General features: G+C 40.7%; 1 protein-coding gene across 1 annotated transcript in view; it reads left to right on the forward strand.

Annotated features, from left to right (window-relative positions):
- Positions 1–20,017, forward strand: part of me1 (malic enzyme 1, NADP(+)-dependent, cytosolic) — an 83,586-nt gene that overhangs the window by 21,540 nt on the left and 42,029 nt on the right. The window contains exons 2-3 of the mRNA XM_029452489.1: positions 9,528–9,661; positions 12,756–12,905. Coding sequence (XP_029308349.1) covers positions 9,528–9,661; positions 12,756–12,905 — 284 coding nt within the window. The remainder of the gene's footprint in view (positions 1–9,527; positions 9,662–12,755; positions 12,906–20,017) is intronic.

The following is a 20,017-nucleotide window of genomic DNA, read 5'->3' on the forward strand; positions in this document are numbered from 1 at the left end:
GTTCTGAGGAAATTTGAAACTCAAAATTGAATGATGTGTAGTTGTCTACAGCGCCACCATCTTGTTGTAAAGGATGTTTTGGAACTTGGAAAATGCTCCCCATAGTTTGCTAATTGGTCTTGTACATATCAGGACATCCACTTAGGAGACTGCTGTTAGTGTCCCATGTGGAACAAAAAGTCTTATATTAGCGTACTTTTGTTACGTAATTTACGCACTTAACTAACGTAACATAGGCTACTGGGTTCTGGGTAGATTCCCTGCTAGGGACCTCACTCTGTGGAGAATATGTATTTGGAATGTGTTTGGATGCTCTTCTTTTTGTGAATCCCAGTTTTTGACTTGGACAACTAAAACAAGTGTAATTGTACCAAACAATATTGCCTCGTACAGCTTTAAAAGATTCCTCTGCTTACAGCTCAAACCACATCACTGCCTCCTTCTCTCTCTCTACGTGGCAGCACCAGAGGGAGGCTGAGTGTGGTGGTGGTGAGTGGTCTGGTGCTTTTACTGTTATATAACAAGCCTTGTCGGCTGGCTGATCGCAGCCTAAAAGAGCTGTGAGTACTGGCCCGTTCCGTTACATCCAGTCACCCAACAGCTAGACGCTGGCGACCTGATTGGTTTGTGTTTGACCTTCATAAAAGAGCCCCCGCTTCTTTCTTTCTTTCTTTCTTTCTTTCTTTCTTTCTTTCTTTCTTTCTTTCCCGCTCTTTTCTTTGTATTTGTCACTCTTCACCCTGCTGTTTCTCTCATTTTTGGATTCTATCCTCTAATCCCGCCTATGATAACTATGGGATAAATCTGTCATTCCACTGGGCTATCCACTCTCTTACCCCCACCAGCTGTTTTTACAGCGTCTAGACACACATGCCGATATTGATCAAACAAAAGCACGGTGTGATGCTGGACAATGAGGACGTCGTGGAGTGTGGGTCTTCTCCTGAGGCAGGATTAAACGTGTGTGTGTGTGTGTGTGTGTGTGTGTGTGTGTGTGTGTGTGTGTGTGTGTGTGTGTGTGTGTGTGTGTGTGTGTGTGTGTGTTCATGAGTTCATGAGGGATCAGAGAGTGTTCCTACCAAGTTGTACTGTGCATATCTACAAGCAAAAGCATAAGATGGTATTTGTATAGACTTAAATCTGCATTAACATCGTGATTTTTGCATCGTGTGTGTGTGTGTGTGTGTGTGTGTGTGTGTGTATTTATAAACACTTAGGGGGAGGGAGGCGAGGAGGCATATGACTCAGTGTTTCCCCCAGCTGTTGGCCAGACTCTCCCCCAGTGTGGGTCACCGTCGGCCAAACCAATGAACTCAGCAGAGAGCTTCCTCTGATAACAAGTTTCTAATTCAGTTTCTGCTGACTTAATATTTATCAGCCTCCTGCGTGAGCTTTGGTTTCCAAATGGGCTTACTTTGCATGTTTGGGCCGCATATTGTTGAGAATAAAGATATTTACATGGGCATGTCTGAACCCTCAAGGCACAAAACTCTTTTTACTTCCAAGCCATTCCCGAATTTCAAACTTAAGCCCTTTTACTGGACATCCACTAACATCTGGCTTTTGTCTTCAATGGGAAAGGTTACAGTCAGCATTTTTTCCGGGGACAAACGATTCTGCAGTAGTCACAGGTATTAATCCGCTCAGCAGTGATGACGCCCCTTTTCATCACGCGTGTTGACGTGACTATAAAATAAAATCAGCATTGGATTTGGTAATAGGTTATAATTTATTAACGTACAAATAAAACAATTAATGTGCTCTCTCTCAGACTACAAGAACAGAAATTGGTTTGAGAATTTGAAAGAGCGACTGAAAAAAACAGATATTACATTGTACTGACCTCCATGCTGCTTTCTACTGTTTACTAAGTCTGCTTCACGACAATGACACGGCAGCAATAAAAAACATGCTAAAATCAGCTTACTTGTCTACTGGCAATAGTAACTTAGTCTATCGCCTACTTTTAGCCGTACTGTTTATTTCATTTTGTACGTAGATAACATTCTTTTCTGCTGAGATGCGACTGCATGCTGCACATCTCACTGAAACAAACCGTCTTTTGCTGCAGTCTTGGAGCAGTGTGGGGAGAACACGTGGTGGTTATGGTGGGGTGGACTAGATGGCGCTGGTGATGGCGGTGTTTATGGGAAAATCTCAGCAGCCCTCTGTTCCCTGTTTGGTCAGCTGCGGAGAGGTCGTTGTTGGTCTGAGGAGCTCTGACATCACCAGCAGAAGTGAATCCAGATACTCTGGTCCATGGCGGAAAACAGTGTGGGCCAACTCGACCGCTGCAGATGACTTTCTCACAGTCCTGTTGAAGGTTACGCAAATGTTAGCCCCCCACAGTTTCAGATCAAAATCAACTTTTAAATTTGCAACCACGGATGAGGTTCAGCATGTTACTGCCAGCACAAAGGTTTTCCACGCTCTACTCTCCAAGTGGTGACATTATAGAAAATATAGTACTATCACACTTTGACTCAATATAATGTAAGCAGGATTGTAGCACCAACGCACATGTACTTCCACCTATTAGACTCAGTTTGACAAACATTTATAAAACATCTATAGAACATGACAAGGTAAGAGTTATGTAAAGGCACTTTAAGCAGAAGCCAATCATGTTGCACACGTATGTGGAAAAAGTGGGTTTGGCAGTGCAGAGCTAATATAAAGAGCCCCGCTGTAAACTTCAGAGTTATCATTGAATTGTACTTTATTTAACTTTACTTTGACTTGACTTAGAACCCAACATATCACCCTGGCAGGATTCATTTCCTGTGTTTAAAACGTTGATTAAAGACTTGCGTTAACACATTTTAAACTCTTTATTGCTTTTCAGTGTGACTCATGTGGTCTACCTGCTTTTACTGTAAAGGGTTTGCCCACTTTCTTTTTCTTTGTTCTGTTTTCATCTCATGAAACACTGCAACATTTTTATATTTAGATGCCTAATAAATATTGTTGACTTGACCTGAATCATTGAGCCCAACATTCAGAAATGCATAAAAAAAAAGAAGCTGTGGTGGCACTAATGCAACATAAATGCAAGGCGGATAAATGAGGGGAAGCAGGGTTAAGATGGCTATAACTCTACATCACTTTCAGCAAGTGGTTTTACTGATAAACAAGTCATACAATAAGGCCGTCTCTTGTAGTGCTTCAGCTCTGCCTGTCCTGAAAAGAAAGCCCTCCCTCTCCCACACAGCATTGAATAGAGACGGGCTCTGTGACCACACGCATCTCTGCCAGGCCGTATCTCAGTGCCAAACATTTGAGCCCTCTCTCTGTTGAAGGCCTGTGGGCTTTTGTCTCCGTGTCTGATCTGCGATTGCGGTTGAGAGAGGCTCAATAGGGAAAGGCCTCCCTATCGTGTTAGGCTCAGGTCTCTCTCTATGGGGGTTGTTTCTCCCGGTGCAGAGGGCATTTGCATTGAAGCTGCAGCTCAGACAACACACAGGAAAAGAAAAGCAGCGGTGTGAGGCATTCTTATTTGGAAGTGGGTTTTGTGTGTTGGAGGGGAGAGGACTGTGAGCTTGTCTTATCTGGGAATCTCACCAGCCTGAATCAATCATGGCTTTGTGTGGAATTACATCATTTCAAAGTTTACCCAGAAAGTGGAAAAGCTTTTGAGGGTTTAAGTTTTTTGGTTCCAGTTTTTCTTTGTCAGCACATTGACAAAATTGTACATCTGAACCAGTTATTTAGTCTCACAGTGAGTCATAAAACCATATATTTGTTGAAAAAGGAGTTACCGCTAAAGGAAGAGATGATTTCTGTGTAAAGAAAATAAAGAAATATTTTATTGAATGTGCTGTGCTGTAACACTGCATGTGATATGACCTTACATATTCAAGATACTATAAAAATATCATTTATTTTATTGGAAATAGGGTTGGGTGATACGACAATATGTATTGTGAGACAAAGCTGCACTGTAATCAAAGTAGCACTTTTATCTCTAGTTGCATCGGACCATTTTAGTTAATGTTGCAAATTAATTAGCTCGTTTGCTTTCTGGCAATATTTGAGTAATAGTACATAGTGGGTGTGGACGCAGAGCGAGGATGACTAATGTAACAAATTAATAACTTGCTCAATAACCTGCTCAATAACTTGAAATGTAACACAAGTACTTTTTTCCATTAGTAGTTCATATGTAATGCGTAATTGATTGCATTTTCCAGGTAACTCACCCAACACTAGTCTTAGTGCCTGAAACCTAATTGGAAACGAGTCCCCGGTTTTGAAGGTATAAGACATTTGATTACTGTCAAACATTTTGGTCAAGGTCAAACTATACGTTATGCATCCGCATAGTTCCGTGGTTCTGTAAATGTGTGAACAGTGCAGCCTTTTTTACAGCCCTTACAGTATGACATCCTCTGGCAGTCTCTTGTCCGGCTTTTTCACACCAGATCCGTATTTTCCGTCTGAAATTGTCGCACGATTTAAAAAATAAATAAATAAATATGACCTCACGTTGTGTCAATCACGTTTACACACAAACTCCGAAACTTTCGTCCAATGGTAAAGTTTTCGGAACCGGTTCGATGATTGTGCTATAGGCCGCTAAACGATAGCTTCTTAGTGTCATTCATTCATTAGCCTCGTTTGGGACTAGGCTTTGACTTAATATTAGAATGCATCCCTGGGCCCCCACCTTTTTGTCCTGTATTACCAATTTCTGCAACGAATAGAATCGTAAAGTGCATTGGACTCAGTGAAGAAGGTTTCTGTACGTTTTTTTTATCAAATGACAGACTTGGTGTAAAAAGTTGCTTTCACACAGAAAAAAATCAAATTAATTCAAAGGTGTGTGTGAGAAAGTTTCAGAACGGTGTTAATGTTGTGATAAGGAGGCTACTCCTGTGGGTGAACTAAACCAAGCAGTGGCATTAAGGTGGAGGAAAAGCCCTGGTGTAATGAAGGGAGTGGCTCCGCTGTGAGTCTCTGTGTGGTTGTGGCCATGGAAATGAAAAGGTTGAGGTGGCAGAATGTTTAAATTTCTAAAGCTTTACGCTGTAGAGTTGCAACAGACCCACCCTTTGAACTCCCTGGGAAGCACAGAAAATGCATTTTTATCAGTTTCAAAGGACTTGTACTTTCATCTTTCTTGTTTGTGCATCTGGTGAACTAATTAGCTGTTTCCTCTCCGCCGAAGGCTTTGGGGCGGGCATGGCAGCAGTCCGAGGTTAAGGGGTGGAACTGGCCGGTGGCTAGATTACAGGTTTGGGTTGTTACCACGGCTTCTGGAACATGGAACTGCGGGCATCACATGTGTTGGCACAGGGTGCGGGCACTTCAGATGTGGTCAGGCACATGTGGAAGCTCTCTAGGGTTTATCCTGCCCCGCCCAGTTTAAGGCTCCTGAGGGGAGAGAGAGCAGGCATTACAACAGCCAAACATTGAAAACCTGTATTCAGACAAACAAACATAGGGATGCTGTGTGTGTATAAATCTGTGTGTGTGTGTGTGTGTGTGTGTGTGTGTGTGTGTGTGTGTGTGTGTGTGTGTGTTTGTCACTACACTTTGGTTTTGAAGAACTTTAAACCAAAATTACAGACAAGGAAAATATTGTTGTTCTATTTATGATTGATAAATATCTGAATAATCTGTTTACAAGCTGCATGTTTGGCTCTCTTACATTCATAGTTCCCAATTACAAGCCAATGTATGCACTGTTTAAACACTGATTCATTTTGAGAGTTTGGGCTCATTTTGGTGTTTATTTCACTAACTTTGTTTAATTGTGTTTGTAGATTTCTCCTAAATTCACCAAAGGTTAGCATTAGATAATGCCTCATTTGCACATATTATTCATTTTTTACCCTATTCACCTGTACCCTATTACTCCTAAATGCCTTGCTCCAAATATTCTCTGTGTGAAGCTGTCTGAACACTTCAACAGTAAGATGAAAGCTCAGCCATCTTGGATCACCATTCTTGCTGTGTATTCACCCTGGCCTATGTTGGGACAATGTCCTTCCTTGATGCCTATAAGGAGACCGCCTGACCGACACATTAACTGAAAGAGTCCAAAAGACAGGACTTTGGGATTAAAGAGATTGGCAGCTCTATTTACATGCTGAGGACAAGGCCGCTACTAAAGCCAACAATCAAGTCAAAAGTCAAAGAGATGTCAAAACTGCCTTTGACGGTTCCCACGCTTTCCAAACCAAAGTCTTTAAACCGTGCACCGCTAATCTTTCTCGCCATGAAACCCCCACCCCTGCTCTGTTTTCTCCCTCCGTCACCAGAGCCCGACCCTGGCCCAACCAGCCGTATCTTCAATCATAAAGTCACTTTACAGGCCAGGGTTTCCCCCTCTGGATGGCCAAGCTGCCTGCTCCTTTGTGGGGGATGTTAATTGGCCATTTTGGGCCCAACTCCATGGATGGTATCTATTTCACATGTGACACTGGCAGCCTTTGAGGGCTCATAGAGCTGTGAGGGTAATTATTCTTAATGAAGCATAGTACGCTTTCATGGGTCTTTTCATCCATGTTGACTAGATGTGATATACAATAAATCTATTTCATTAGACCACCTGACATGTAGTGAATTGATTAATTTATTAATAGGAACCTTTTCTGACAATACAACAAAACAAAAACTGTATGGCACAGCCCCCGCCGGGATTTTAAGATGCACATTTATTTTGGTTTGAAGTGTTTTATTTTAGAATTTAAATACAACAGGATCTTGACATATGCACTTAAAACTGTCCATACAGGAAAAAAAAAGCCTTAAGCCATATTCCCTTCCCTCCCTCCTTTATGAGGTACAAATTAATTAACTGAACATAAAAAACAGTGAAGTTGCAGGATTGATTGGGAGAGAAAAGCAGTGAAAAAGAAAATGTCAGAACATTATAGTGTGTGTGAAAGTGTTGTCAATGAGGCAATGTCTCCTGAAGGACGAGTGAAAATGAACTTTAGTCTGAGAATAGTTGAAGAGAAGTAGTAACATGTCTGTTAATTATAGAGCTCCATGTGTGCCTGTGTGTTAATCTATAAGTAGTTTAATCTTCCGTGAGAGTGGCATAAAGACACTAAGTAGATAAACTCTGGATTTAAGTATTGTTTTCAGCTACTTGTAATTCCATTTTTTCCATTTTATGTAATTTAATGAAAAAATAATATTTGTGGAATTTGTATTTGTGTGGCTGCGTCCATTTCTTTAGAATAGGGTGCAATATCCAAAATTAAATTCAAAAGAAAATTGTAATCCAATGATTTACGTTACTAATTACAAAAAAATGTGTTCAGTAACTAATTACAATTCAAAGTATTCTGACCCAACCCTGGGAATACTTTCACTTTTATTCTTTAAATACATTTAGCTGATAATGCTCTGGCGTGGCGTGTTTGTGTGTGTGTGTGTGTGTGTGTTTTTCTTTGTGGCTCTTTTTCCAGCATTTCAGTGACTTGTGTCATGAACAGCCACTTCTCTCACAAAAAGAGAAGAATGTAAGAATCCAGTAAGTGCCACTCTGAGTGTATCTCAGCTAATGAAAGAGCAGCGTGAGCCTGTGTGAGGAACAAATCTTGTTTTATAGCCTCATATTAAGCTCAGTTTGCCTCGTGTATTTTAAGACTCATCTCTCCCATGAGTTCCGTACGGTCAGCTGTGGCAGACAGCAGAGCAGCGGTGTATCGCACACAGAGTCTGAACTGAGCAGCTGGCTCTCTGAAAAATAGAAAATCTTTTTTGATAATTGGGGAAGGTTGTAATTCAGAGCTGCTTCTGTCTATTTGAGGTTCGTTAAGTACAGCCTGCATTGAGCCTCGGTGAATGGCAGTCGGATCGGGACTCGTACTTTAGTGTCTGAAATAACCGATGGCCTTTCTTCAGTCATGCTCGGTTGATTTAGTACTGACAACTAACATGTACATGTTCTGTGTTAACATACATGTAATGACATACAGTAATCCCTGATAGCTTGTAGACAGTAAGTAAACACTATTTCTTTCGATGTTCTGCCAAAAAGGAAATGTCGTGTTTTTGCTTGTTTCCTCCCCCTTATCCCCTCCTTTTTTTAGCATCATTACCCTCAAGTATCACTGAGATGAAATCTAAAACCAACAGTTAGAAAGCAGCTTCTTTGGTTTAACAAAATGAAATAGGACTGATAAGATTTGGAAGTGCGTATGTGGTCAGCGCTGATGCTTCCTCTGATGTCAAATTCTATTCCAAATGCCGTATTCTGCTTTTCTACTTCCCTCTAACAGCACGTCTCGTGTGATCAAGCACATTTTTTTTATGACCTCAGAACAGTTTTAACACAACCAGATACACAGAAAGTGCCGGTGGCTTGGAAAGGCTGTAAACTGCGGTAGCCAGGCTAAGCGTCCGTGGATGTGAAATCAGAGACGTTTACACTCGCGCAGCTTTGCTTCTGTCTCAGCAGTCAGCAACAGTTGCTGGCATGTTGAGGCTGAGGTGTTACCGGGTCGCTGGTCTTTTATGGACTCAGAGACAATGAAAATGCCCACCATATCATGCCTCACTTGCAGAGAATAGAAGAGAATGCTGTTCCCATTTTAGGATTGGGCTCAATGCTTGTTGTGGGAGATTTGGGGACAAATCTCCTCCTTTTTATAGCTGTAGCTGAAGGACCTTAATCTCACCACTTTCTGTCACGTCAACATATGACACCTCTCCTGAGTGAGATCATTGTCTTCTCACAGGTCAGAGGTCAGATTCCTCAGGGTTACAGCCTCGACACTAAGCGTATGCATGTTTTTCAATATTCCCGCTCGTAGGTCAGAGGTGAGTTAGGGTGAAAGCTAAAGTAAAGGTCAAGGTGAAGCAGGTTATTAGTCTTGACCTTGTTGTGTGGGTTTTTGCGGATGTGTTTTGGTGAAAACAGACATCGCAGCAGAGTGCGAGCCAGCAGTGGCCTCTCTGAACACAGACTGGTTGAGGGGGAGCCCCTCTGAGAGCAAACACCCCGGCACAACAGAGGACAAGTTTGACACGCCACCTCTCTCATCACTCAGGAATGTTTGAACAGAAACGATTAGTGAATATTTTCCTCTATATGCAATTGTTCAAAGTTCAAACTGGGTTTTCAGAGGGGGGGGGTAAATACCAAGAGTGCAACCACCATTGACCATGATTAGGATTGCTTTACAAGAACATGACGTATATTTTACCCAAAAATAATGAATAATGCTACTTTTTGAAATTGTATCTACTGGTTGCAAAGGTGCAAAGTACACAGACATCTACCATGAATACTCCATGTTAGTATGTTATGCTTCTGGATGTCAGATCCGTCCAGATTCAAGATTCAATACTTAAAGCGATAGTTTAATGTATTTTTGGGAAATAAACTTATACACTTTCTTAATGATAGTAGGATGAGAAGATTGATACCAATGACCTATAGTATAGGATTGCTAGCATATGTGGAGAGGGGGAGGGTGTTAAATTAATTTAACACCCAATGGTCCTTGCCCACTCTTGGTGTGTCAGGATGGTGGAGGATAATGGAGGTGGTTTGTGTTTGTTTGCAGGGCATGGCTTTCTCCATGGAGGAGCGTCTCCAGCTGGGGATCCACGGCCTGCTGCCTCCCTGCTTCATCAGCCAGGAGGTCCAGCTGCTTCGGGTGCTCAAAAACTATGAGATGAAGAGGGACGACTTGGATAGGTGAGGCTCACACACATACAGAAACCTCTACTTACTACCATGACGTATAACCTTTTTTATCAGCTTCAAATCAGTAGAGTTACATTTCGATGTATTCCCCAGAGGATCCCCCTGCCTCTGTGCACACAGTGATACATCTGGAAGCCTTCAAAACACGCAAGGCAGATTAGCGATCAGCCCTCAGAGATCTACATCCATCTCTTAACACCATATATCTTACGGAACACATCTCCACACTTTTCTCTTTCCCCCCTAGTTCTCCATCTCCTCCCTGTTCTCCTTCACAAGTGTTTTTATAACCTCCACAGTGACCAAAGGAAAACTTCAGTTCAGTTTTTCACGCTTCATTAGACATGTAGGAGTCCGAACTGTTAGCGTTATGTAATGAATCCGCCTCATGCTTACATTTCAGCCCGGGCTCTTTGATCAGCAAGATCAGTCCTCAAACTGAAGTCATAGCCTGTTTTACTGTTTCAAATTATATGCGGAGTGCTGAATATTATCAGTGTGTGAAATTGCTTCTTATTCCAGTCAACTGCTCCATCAGCTGTCAGTCCTAATGTCAAGGATGAGCGAGTTGCTTGACAGACAGGATTTTAGGGTCAACTGAAATGAGACAGCTTCTTAAATATCTCTTCAATTTCCACCATAGCAACGTGACAACATCAACATCCATTATGAGCTTGTCACTGCCATTCCCATGCCCTATCGATGTCACTAACGATCTGTCTCTGGGCCTCGAGTGCTCCAGCTTTGGGCTTTTGTCCCATGGATTAAGGACTGCTATTTGCCTGCCATTGCTCAAGCCTGCTGTGTTTACTTCCAGTCTGTTCGCCCACTCTGAATCAGTCTTTGGTATTTACTGCTGGACGCTGTCGTTTATTTGTTATGACCATAACCCCATTCGATTGTAATCAAATATCTAGACTCTTTTTTTAATTTCAGTGGAATTTGTCGTGTTTTTTTAAATGAATGTGACAAATGATGGCAAAGAGAACAGGGCTGAAAGCGCATGCGTTTATGATCTGAGATGATGGAGTGACTGAAGTTTCTACTGTGACTGTGTCGTCAACAGAGGAAATGGATGTTCAAAGACTCTGCCAACTGAAATACTGCAGTATATTAAATGCTACTGCGAAGAGAAAACCATATCCAGTAAGGCTGTTAGAAAGCAGTAACAAGCTTAGAATGATCCAGTTGATCACTCATGCTTTAATAGATTAAGATAGAGATATATTATGTCCTGGCTGCTTCAGTAGGTTGACTTTAAAGGACACACTGCACTCAGTAAGTCAGCATGGATACTGCTTGTGTACTGTAAATACTCCTGTTTCCTGGGTGTGGGTAGCGCTCACGCCTTTTAAGGTTAAGAATGGAGAAAGAAATCTTCCTTAAGGTCTGCCAGCATAACATCACACAATAGCACACTGCTGTAATAGGTTAGGATTTGATGTAGGGATTTAATTATGGTTTTGTTTGCTGAGTCAAAGCAACTGATTGACTGTGAGCGAAGTCATTAAAATGTTGCAATTTAAGCTTGTTGTGAACACAAGTTTTCTTTGTCATGCCCATACTTTTTTTTCTTGAAGAAATCTGTTTACTCGTCACAACAGGCTTTCACTGATTCTGTGAACATCCTCTTGATGTATAGGAACTAAAAGATATCTCACCTAGAGCTGTAACCAACAAATATGTGTATCGTCAATAAATCAAACGATCATTCTTCAAATATTTTATCTCTTGTTTGCTCCATAAAAGGTCAGAAAAATGTCCTTTACAATTTCCTCAAGTCCAAGTTGATTTCTTCAAAAGCTGTTTGGCATTGTTCCTTTAAAAGTGACTTAAACAATTTATCGATTATCAAAATAGTTCTTGGCAAACTGATACATTCATTCATTTTCTGTTATTTGACGAATCGAATAATTGATTAATTAATCATTAATACATTTTCCCACATCGGGATTCAAATGAGGGAGCGAAGTACTCATTCCATACAACATTGCACATGATTAATCTTTAATATGAGCTAATATACAGCAATAATATGACATTTACACTTTAAGGATGTTTTTCTCATCCCTAAAATAGACATGTTCTGACTGCCGGACGTCGCTGATACAGGCTGACATCATAAGTTTCTGTACGTTTGTCAAAGCATGGAGTTTGCTTAGTTTCCTGGAGATTACATCCCAGTTGTCATTACATGGCCTATCTCCATGACAACTCGGTAAACTCTATCAGCCGAGGAGTTTGACAGGCGGTTGAAAGCTCTGGTAAAAGGTAGTGAGTAGACCTTGAGTCATATAAAAAACATATTTTTTTTATACATTAACACTTAAGAACTGGAAGATATATACTTGATTTTGTGGCAAATAATGAATCTATGGCTGAATTTATTTACATGCGGAAACCCTTCATGTGATGAATTGCATGTGGCAGAAGCTAATTTGTTTCACCGATATGAAAACAGGACTCCTCAAGAGCAACTGTCACCATGGTGTATTGTGCAGCTGCTGTGGCCTAACCTATAGCAGGGAGCTGTGCATGCTTTTCTATCCACTCAACAAGAGGCACCTTGTGCTCCTGGCTTTATGGAAACTTCTCTGATTAGGAATAGAGCCCCTTTTGGCGTGCTCTGTTTATTTTATACAATCTACAGAACAAAGAGCTTGTGTATCTGAAGGGCTGATTTTTATTCTGTGTATTTTTCCAAACATTTGGAACACAAGCCAACACACACATTTACAAGTAATTGTCAAATATGTGAGCAGAGTTTCTTTCTTCCCTTTTCTTCTCTGTAACCTCAATGCTTTTGCTTCTGCTATGTTTTACACTGTTGTATCCATGTAATATAGTATCCATATGTACATATACATGTATGTAAAATCTTAACCTTTGCCGCTCTCTCTCTTTTCTCCGATACATTCTCTTTAAAGTATTTCCTTGCAGTTTCTTCTAATCTTGCTTGGTACATCTCACACAAACACACAATATTTAGCATCTGACTTTAATAAACCCCTCCACAGTTCAGCAGGTATGAGTCCTCAAGATGTTAAAGATTAACGTGCTGTGTTTTCCTCCCTGTCACTCCCAGATATGTGTTTCTCATGGGGCTCCAGGACCGCAACGAGAAACTCTTCTATCGGGTGCTAATGTCAGACATCGAAAGGTTCATGCCCATCATTTACACTCCCACTGTGGGCCTGGCCTGCCAGCAATATAGCCTGATAATTAGAAGACCGAGGTAAGACACTCACAACATTGAATTGCCATTTTATTATGAGTAGTATAGAATAGTAATAGAGACGTTTCCAAGTTGCAGTGCAAATAAATAATCTTATTTCCCGCTGCTGTGAACAGGCAGTAGGCCTAAAGGCTGGTGATACTGTTTTCCCGCTCTGTTTCACACCCAGTCAATCTTCCAACACTCAGTTAGCAAGTGTTTTATAACCCATTCAATTTTATGAGCGGATTCGAATGACGAGGCTGATGCATGTATGAATGCCCTTCTAGTTGCTGTTGTTGTGTCGATTGGTATCAGCCTGCATTACCTTCTGCTGCTGTCTGTGTTGTACCAATGTCCCACTGCTACAGTACTGTGGAAAGAACTGCCACAGGGTTGCACTAATCACAGCCCACTTGTTGTTCTTTTAATATTTGTCAGCTGAAGAAATATAGACAAATATCAGAAGAGGAAAATAACCAACCACCCTTACTGTTTTGGCATCTCACTTTAAAACCCACTAAATAACACTAAATGTGTTTACATCCACTTGCTTTTATGCACATTTAAATCCAGAGAACAAATGTCAAAAAAAGAATCAAAGTATCGTAAAAACTGTTTTTACGCTTAGCTGAGGTGGGAATGTTGGTGTATTGAGAAGTGAAATCTTGCTGATTTCCAGCTACCTTGGTTTAATTACTAGACAACACTTTTACATTCTGACTGTCAAGGTCGGACCTAAACCTTTTAGTTTTTTCCCCAGAGTTGTCAAAACTGAAAGTAATGTTTTTAGTCTGAAAAACATCCATATTTAAATGGGATACTCTCATCTGTTCGAGGGGGCGGGACCATGACAGCGATCAACTCTTTACCCAGACATAACTGCTTTCACTTTCAGGGAGGCATTTAGTTACATTTGGCCACCACAGTTAACTGATAAACCAGGGGGCAAATGTGGCTATGAAATGAACAGGTTGACATGCAAACAGCAGACCTTTTGTCTAGTTCTCTAGTTTTTTTCTCAGACTGGAATTCTATAAACTTTTTGGATCATTATTTGGCCTGAGGCTCCATTAAATTGGCAAACTTAAAAGCCTGCAGGTCCACAAGCACATCTACTAAAGCTACAGAAAATTGTCAAATGATTTGATGTATTGCGATGAAACCAGAAGCTCAAGGCCTCTTCAAGTGTGTGTGTATGTTATGTTGGATTTGGTCTTTGATGTTATCAAATCTGGACCACATTTGGAGGTTGCCGTAGCCCTTTCAGCTGGAGTTTGGTTAAACAGCTCAGCTCCAGGCAAACCGCTGTAAGCTGTAGAAATCAGTTTAGGGTTCACCTTGAGTGGATCTGGCTCTGCTCCTAGCATACGGGCGTTCATTGGTTTCCTCTCCTTGTCTACTGTAAGCACACTTTCACTCTCTGTTTCACACACACACACACACACACACACGCACGCACACCTTTTTGCGAGTATCGAGTATTTTCCTTCAAATAGGTTTGTCAGGCCCAAGTCTCTCATTATCTCACAGCCACACGCCCTAAGCACTTACTTATTGATATTGAGTTGATAGGTCTTTCATTCTCAGTGCTGCATTCAGGGCCGCACTCTGTTTTACTTGGCCCTGCATTCAACCTTACTCAGGTGGTTACAAGGCATGGTTTTTACTCTAATAATATTGATCTGAGAAAGACCACCCTAGTCCACTGTACTTGACATGCTCTTACACTCACTTACTGCTGTTAGCTCACTGACTCCTTTAGGACCTAAGAGGATACATTTAAGCCAACAATCCTCACAGCAACCTACAGTGGTTAACCATTAGGGACTTCAGGGAGTGACGGTTGAAGGGTTGGCTACAGCTAGAAACACCTAAACAGGTGGCCCTGGTAGTGGAAATTAAATATTACTCAGCAGCATAACTCTTGCAGAAACCGACGTTGCTCTGAACATTATTTAGGCTACAATATGTCTTTAAAATGTGCTTTAGTGGACAATAATAGGCTAATACTTTTTTCAAATGTATGTATTGTATGTATAAATGTATTTCTACACTGTGGTATTATTACATTTGCTTGAGTAAATAATCTGGTCAACATGTCTTTTATTTCAATACCAGTATCCAATATCTTGTTTGCCACAAGATTGCCTAACATCTTTCATTGTACAATAAACAATCTATTGTACAACAAAATTAACAAAACCAAGCAAGTGCTTTGCTCTGAGAAGATATGTCAGGCTAGAAGTACTTTGATGATACGAAAATTATTTTCTGCAGGAATTGCACAGAACGGTGCTCCTGTCTATAGTTCCATCCGTGCGTTTTTTAAATGTAAACTGTCCTTTCACTGGGCGGGGGGGGGTCTGTGTTCATTTTTATTTATTTTATTTGTTGCGTTATTTTTTCTGTAATTAATTAATCGAAATTAACGCGTTAATTTGACAGCCCTAGAAAAAACATTTTTAAAAAACCGTAAGCCTGGATAGATAGCTACTTACTGTGGTTGCCTAGCATTATTTTGAGTACTTCTGGCAATGGTCTATGAACAAAATGGAAAATTGGTCAAATTAGCGGGTATCTTTAACAAATATATTCATAATCCATAAAACTACTAACAGCAGAATCTACTACAAACAAAATGACAAGTACGATAAAGCCGTACACAACCTTTCAAACTTCGCTGCTCAAAGTCCCTATTGTTGGTAGCCAGCAGGCACTTAACTAGAAGTTATGGCCATTGGCTGAAATTTTAACAAACAAGCTACATTTGACAATCAACACGATTAAATGTTATACATCTGTACAACAAAAACACTGGTAACTACTTTGCAATAGTATCAGAAAGATTTGTCAATCCCAGTATTTCCCCCACCATGCATCTATTCTTCTGCAGTGCCAGAATTTTCCAAACACTTTATTAAATGATGCCTTCATTTATATTACCATCATTAATGCTTTCTACATAAACAGTTTTATGATGAATGCCTACCTTGAGTGCATTTAACATACTTGGGAACCCAAAGTCTCCCATGCACATTCATTTGTTTTCCAACAGCTTCCCATTTCCCCATCCCTGCAGAACTATGTGGAAAATATTCCTAGCATGCTTCTCTCACTCTCACACTGAGCAGGCTGGAGGACTCATTTTATACACTGACTCCTCAATCTCACAGCGCAGTGGGCCAGGACCTGCTGCCAGGGGCCCCGGGGTTTGGAGTTGGGCCTCTCGGAAATGTGCATCAGGGGGTCAGTTAGTAGAATACACCGGATACACAGCCGACCGTTTTTGACAGATGTGGGTTTTCAGCCAGGCTGTTTCTCTCTGCTTACCATATAAGCTGAGACCATGAGACATATAAATCTGCATTGTATGCATCTGTATATTGTCTTTATGTTTTTAGCCATGCTAGTGAGGTGGCTCTAAGGAAGGCAATGTCAGTCGGTCTGTCAACTTCTTTGGTCCATACTTAAATACCTCAACAACTATTAGAAGGATTGCAATACGATATACCGACATCCTTAGCTCCCAGAGGAGGAAGAGAATGAATCCTAATGACTTTAGTTATCCACTGACTTTGAACCTAATGCCCTAGCAAATCAACATTTGATCTTATCCTGTGAAATATTTCACTACCTACTGGATGGATTGGTACAACTTCATGCTCAGATATTCATGGTTCCAAGACAATGCATTGTTTTGACTTTAAGTTACCATTTTGTGAATATTTGTGAAATATACAGTATCAACATATATTGGAGGGGTCTGCCATTAAATTTGGTACGAACATCAATGATCCAATCAGGAGAAAATGCATTAACTTTGGTGAATTTTCCTCGAGCACCATCATCAGATATAAATAAGAATTTGTGTAATTCTTGTATAATAAGACAAGTACCAGCTGTACTGTACTGTAAATGCAAATGTATAATGCAAACTTGCTCAACTAAGATGCTTATTGCTGCATTCAAAAGTGTTTCCTACTGAGCAAATTCACGTAAACTCAACTCAGAAAGTCGCTGAAGTTTTTGGTACACAACTTGCTGAGTTGTATTGATATTACGCAGAAACATGACGGGCTAAAGTAAATGTTGGGTTGATAGTAAGAAACTTTTTTTATTAATTCACGTAATACATATACATTTTTTGCTCACATCACGTTACGTTACGTAATTTGTAACAGGGTATTGACCTTATCTGTTTCCTTTGCTCTTTTGTTGTCACGCAATTACTGGAAACCGCTGTTTCCTCGTTGTAGTGTCCATGTTGTTTCCACATTATGGCTTAAAGCTTATGAACACCCCAAAGTTGACTTTCCAACTCGGGGAAATAGAACCATCGGAGGAGCATGTAAATGCATCTTTAAGTACCTGCTAAACATCAGGTTGCAAGCATTGTCATTGTGAGAATATTAGTATTATAACATTAGCATTAGCATTAGTACGCCTCACAGAGGTGCTCATGTCTCTAATATCTGCTAGGTGTGTCTGAATGTAAAGTATTATACTGTTTCTATCTAAATCACATGTACATGGCATTTCTCTCACCAGCATAGTCTAGAAATGACTGTAATGGATTACTGACGCCACTTTACGTGTGTGTGTGTGTGTGTGCATGCGTGTCTTCCAGTCAGACCACCATAGCAGCAGATTAGGTCTCTAATCACTGGCTTTCAGGTATAAAGACTTTCTGTGTGGAAGCAGCAGCCTCTCCTTGTCTTGCCTGACTTTGCAAGCTAATCTGCTTCATGAAGACTAAACACTCCGACACCAGGCTCTGTACGAGAGGCCAAAGGTCAAGCCCCATTAAGTGTCAAAACACGGCTGATTCACTGATCTTTAGATGGGGCAGAGGCAGGAAGGAGACCTGGAAAAAGGAACACATTCACATCATCAGAAGATTAGTGGACATGCTTACTTTTATTGGTTTGTAGGCTCATGAGCGGACGCAGTGTTTAACAGAGAAAGTTGGTCTGTCTTCATCACACAGTTTGTTTCTGTTTTCCCCATAAATGTGGCTTGTGTACTTTGTTTGACAGCTCAAAGTAGTCAGCTGTGATAAATGATAATGTTTTGTAGCAGAAGAATTATCCCAAGTATTGCAGGAAAGTAATTAGGTTAACTTCAATTAAGTCCAGTGTCACCGTACCCTCTGTGGTACACTGCTACGGAGTGTCTAAATAAACTTGTAGAAGGCCCTTTTAAAGTAAGAGTCCACTTGTCCAAAGAGCTCTCGGGGTAAGTGACACAAACCAATCCATCTTGCTAATGGAGATAGATGGTCATTGGTAGCCCATTACTGGATTCCTGGTTAAGAGTCAAGTGTCAGCGCCTCTGCTACTACAGCTGTCTGTCAGGAGCTGGAAAGTAAGACATAGGCATCCTTAAACTCCAGAGAGGTAAGATGAGGTATGCTTTTTTTCTTTTCTGCATAGGTCTTAAAATATATATCCATTTATTTGATAGGAATTGTTCATTTCATGTTGTAAAGGGGCTGTTCCTAAAAGTTACTGGGAATAATAGAGAAAAAGTAAAGTACAATATTGTCAGCCTCATTCTTTAAACTTGAAATTGTAGGTCTGAAATGAAGCACAACTTTGCAACTGACAGGCCTATTTCTCAACTCAGATTTCTACATAAACTTCAGCCTACTGGACAGAATTACTTAAAATTCCCAGCATTCCCACAATAGCCGCCATGTTTTTATGCCAACGCGCCCGCGACAGCCATGGGCAGAGGCATGATGTTTTCAGGTTGTCCGTCTCTCCCTCCCATTCTCGAGAACAAGATATCTCAAGAACGCCTGGAGGGAATTTCATCAAATTTGGCACAAATGTCCACTTGGACTCAATGAATAACTGATTATATTTTAGTGGTCAAAAGTCAAGGTCACTGTGACCTCATGTCCATCCTATTCTTGTGATTGTGACATCGTAGGAATGAAGGAACTGCGAGGCAAAAAACTGTGGTAATTCTAGTTTCAGAGGATAGCTTGATGATTGGCATGTGTGTCTATTCAAGTGAAGGAAGGGTTTGTGATTTTCATTGAAAAAGATCACGTACAGTAATACCCCTGGCCCTAACAAAAGTTGTTGACCCTAATATGTGGACTGGCTGTGTATAATAAGGCAATTTATTTTTGTCTAATAGCACAAAATTATCAGAATGTCCAACCTTCATGATTATATTATTAGTTATAGGGTATGTTTCAGGCCGTAATGTATCTTAGTGAGGGTAATAAGGAATGAAACTACACAGAATTAAATTGTTATTTGATCCACTACATGAAAGATGTACTGTGGTGGCAGTGATTCCCCAATTCAGCTAATGGGGAAGAAGCCTGAGAACCAGTCCCTAACCACATAATACAAACATATTTATTTGAGAAAACAAATCTCATCAGTGCGTTCACAATAAATAAATGTCTTCAATTATAATAATCGACACTATTGCACACCTGTCCGTCCTGGGAGAGGGTTCCCTCCTCAGTTGCTCTCCCTGAGATCTCATTTTTCTTTTAGGGAGTTTTTCCTTGTGCGGTGCGAGGGTCTAAGGACAGAATGTGTCGTCTGCTGTACAGTCTCTAAAGCACACTGAGACAAATGCGGAATTTGTGATATTGGGCTATATAAACACATTTTATTATTATTTTATTTGAATACGGTACGTGTGTTCATTTCGAACAGTAAGCGGCATCCTTTAGTTTGCCCTGTGACCCAAACAGAGGATTATGGCTTCTACTTGCACTCGCGCAACAGAAATTATGGAGCGCAAGTTTTACCCTGAAGGTTTTGGCAGCGCTAGCATGCTAGTTCAAGCTCAATGGACTGGACGGCGAGTCCTTCTCCCCACAGAGTTCAGGCAGCCTGCCTCTGCAAATTCAGATGCCAAAGTAATAACTAATACTATGGAGTGTTTATCACTGTGTATATGAGATCACACTCGATCGTAGACAATACAGAATTAAACATAAGGGTCAAAGTGTTTTGAGCTGCGCTACAATGTGCCTTCATTGTGCCTGCACTGTATCAACAAGCCAAAGCTGCAGCCCAGTTCAGGAATTATTAACAGGTCAGAGTCTTATGATGGAGCATTATAATTACATTATATTTACATTACAGACATTTGTGTTA

This window comes from Cottoperca gobio, chromosome 16 (genome assembly GCF_900634415.1).
Source record: "Cottoperca gobio chromosome 16, fCotGob3.1, whole genome shotgun sequence".
Classification (NCBI taxonomy): domain Eukaryota; kingdom Metazoa; phylum Chordata; class Actinopteri; order Perciformes; family Bovichtidae; genus Cottoperca; species Cottoperca gobio.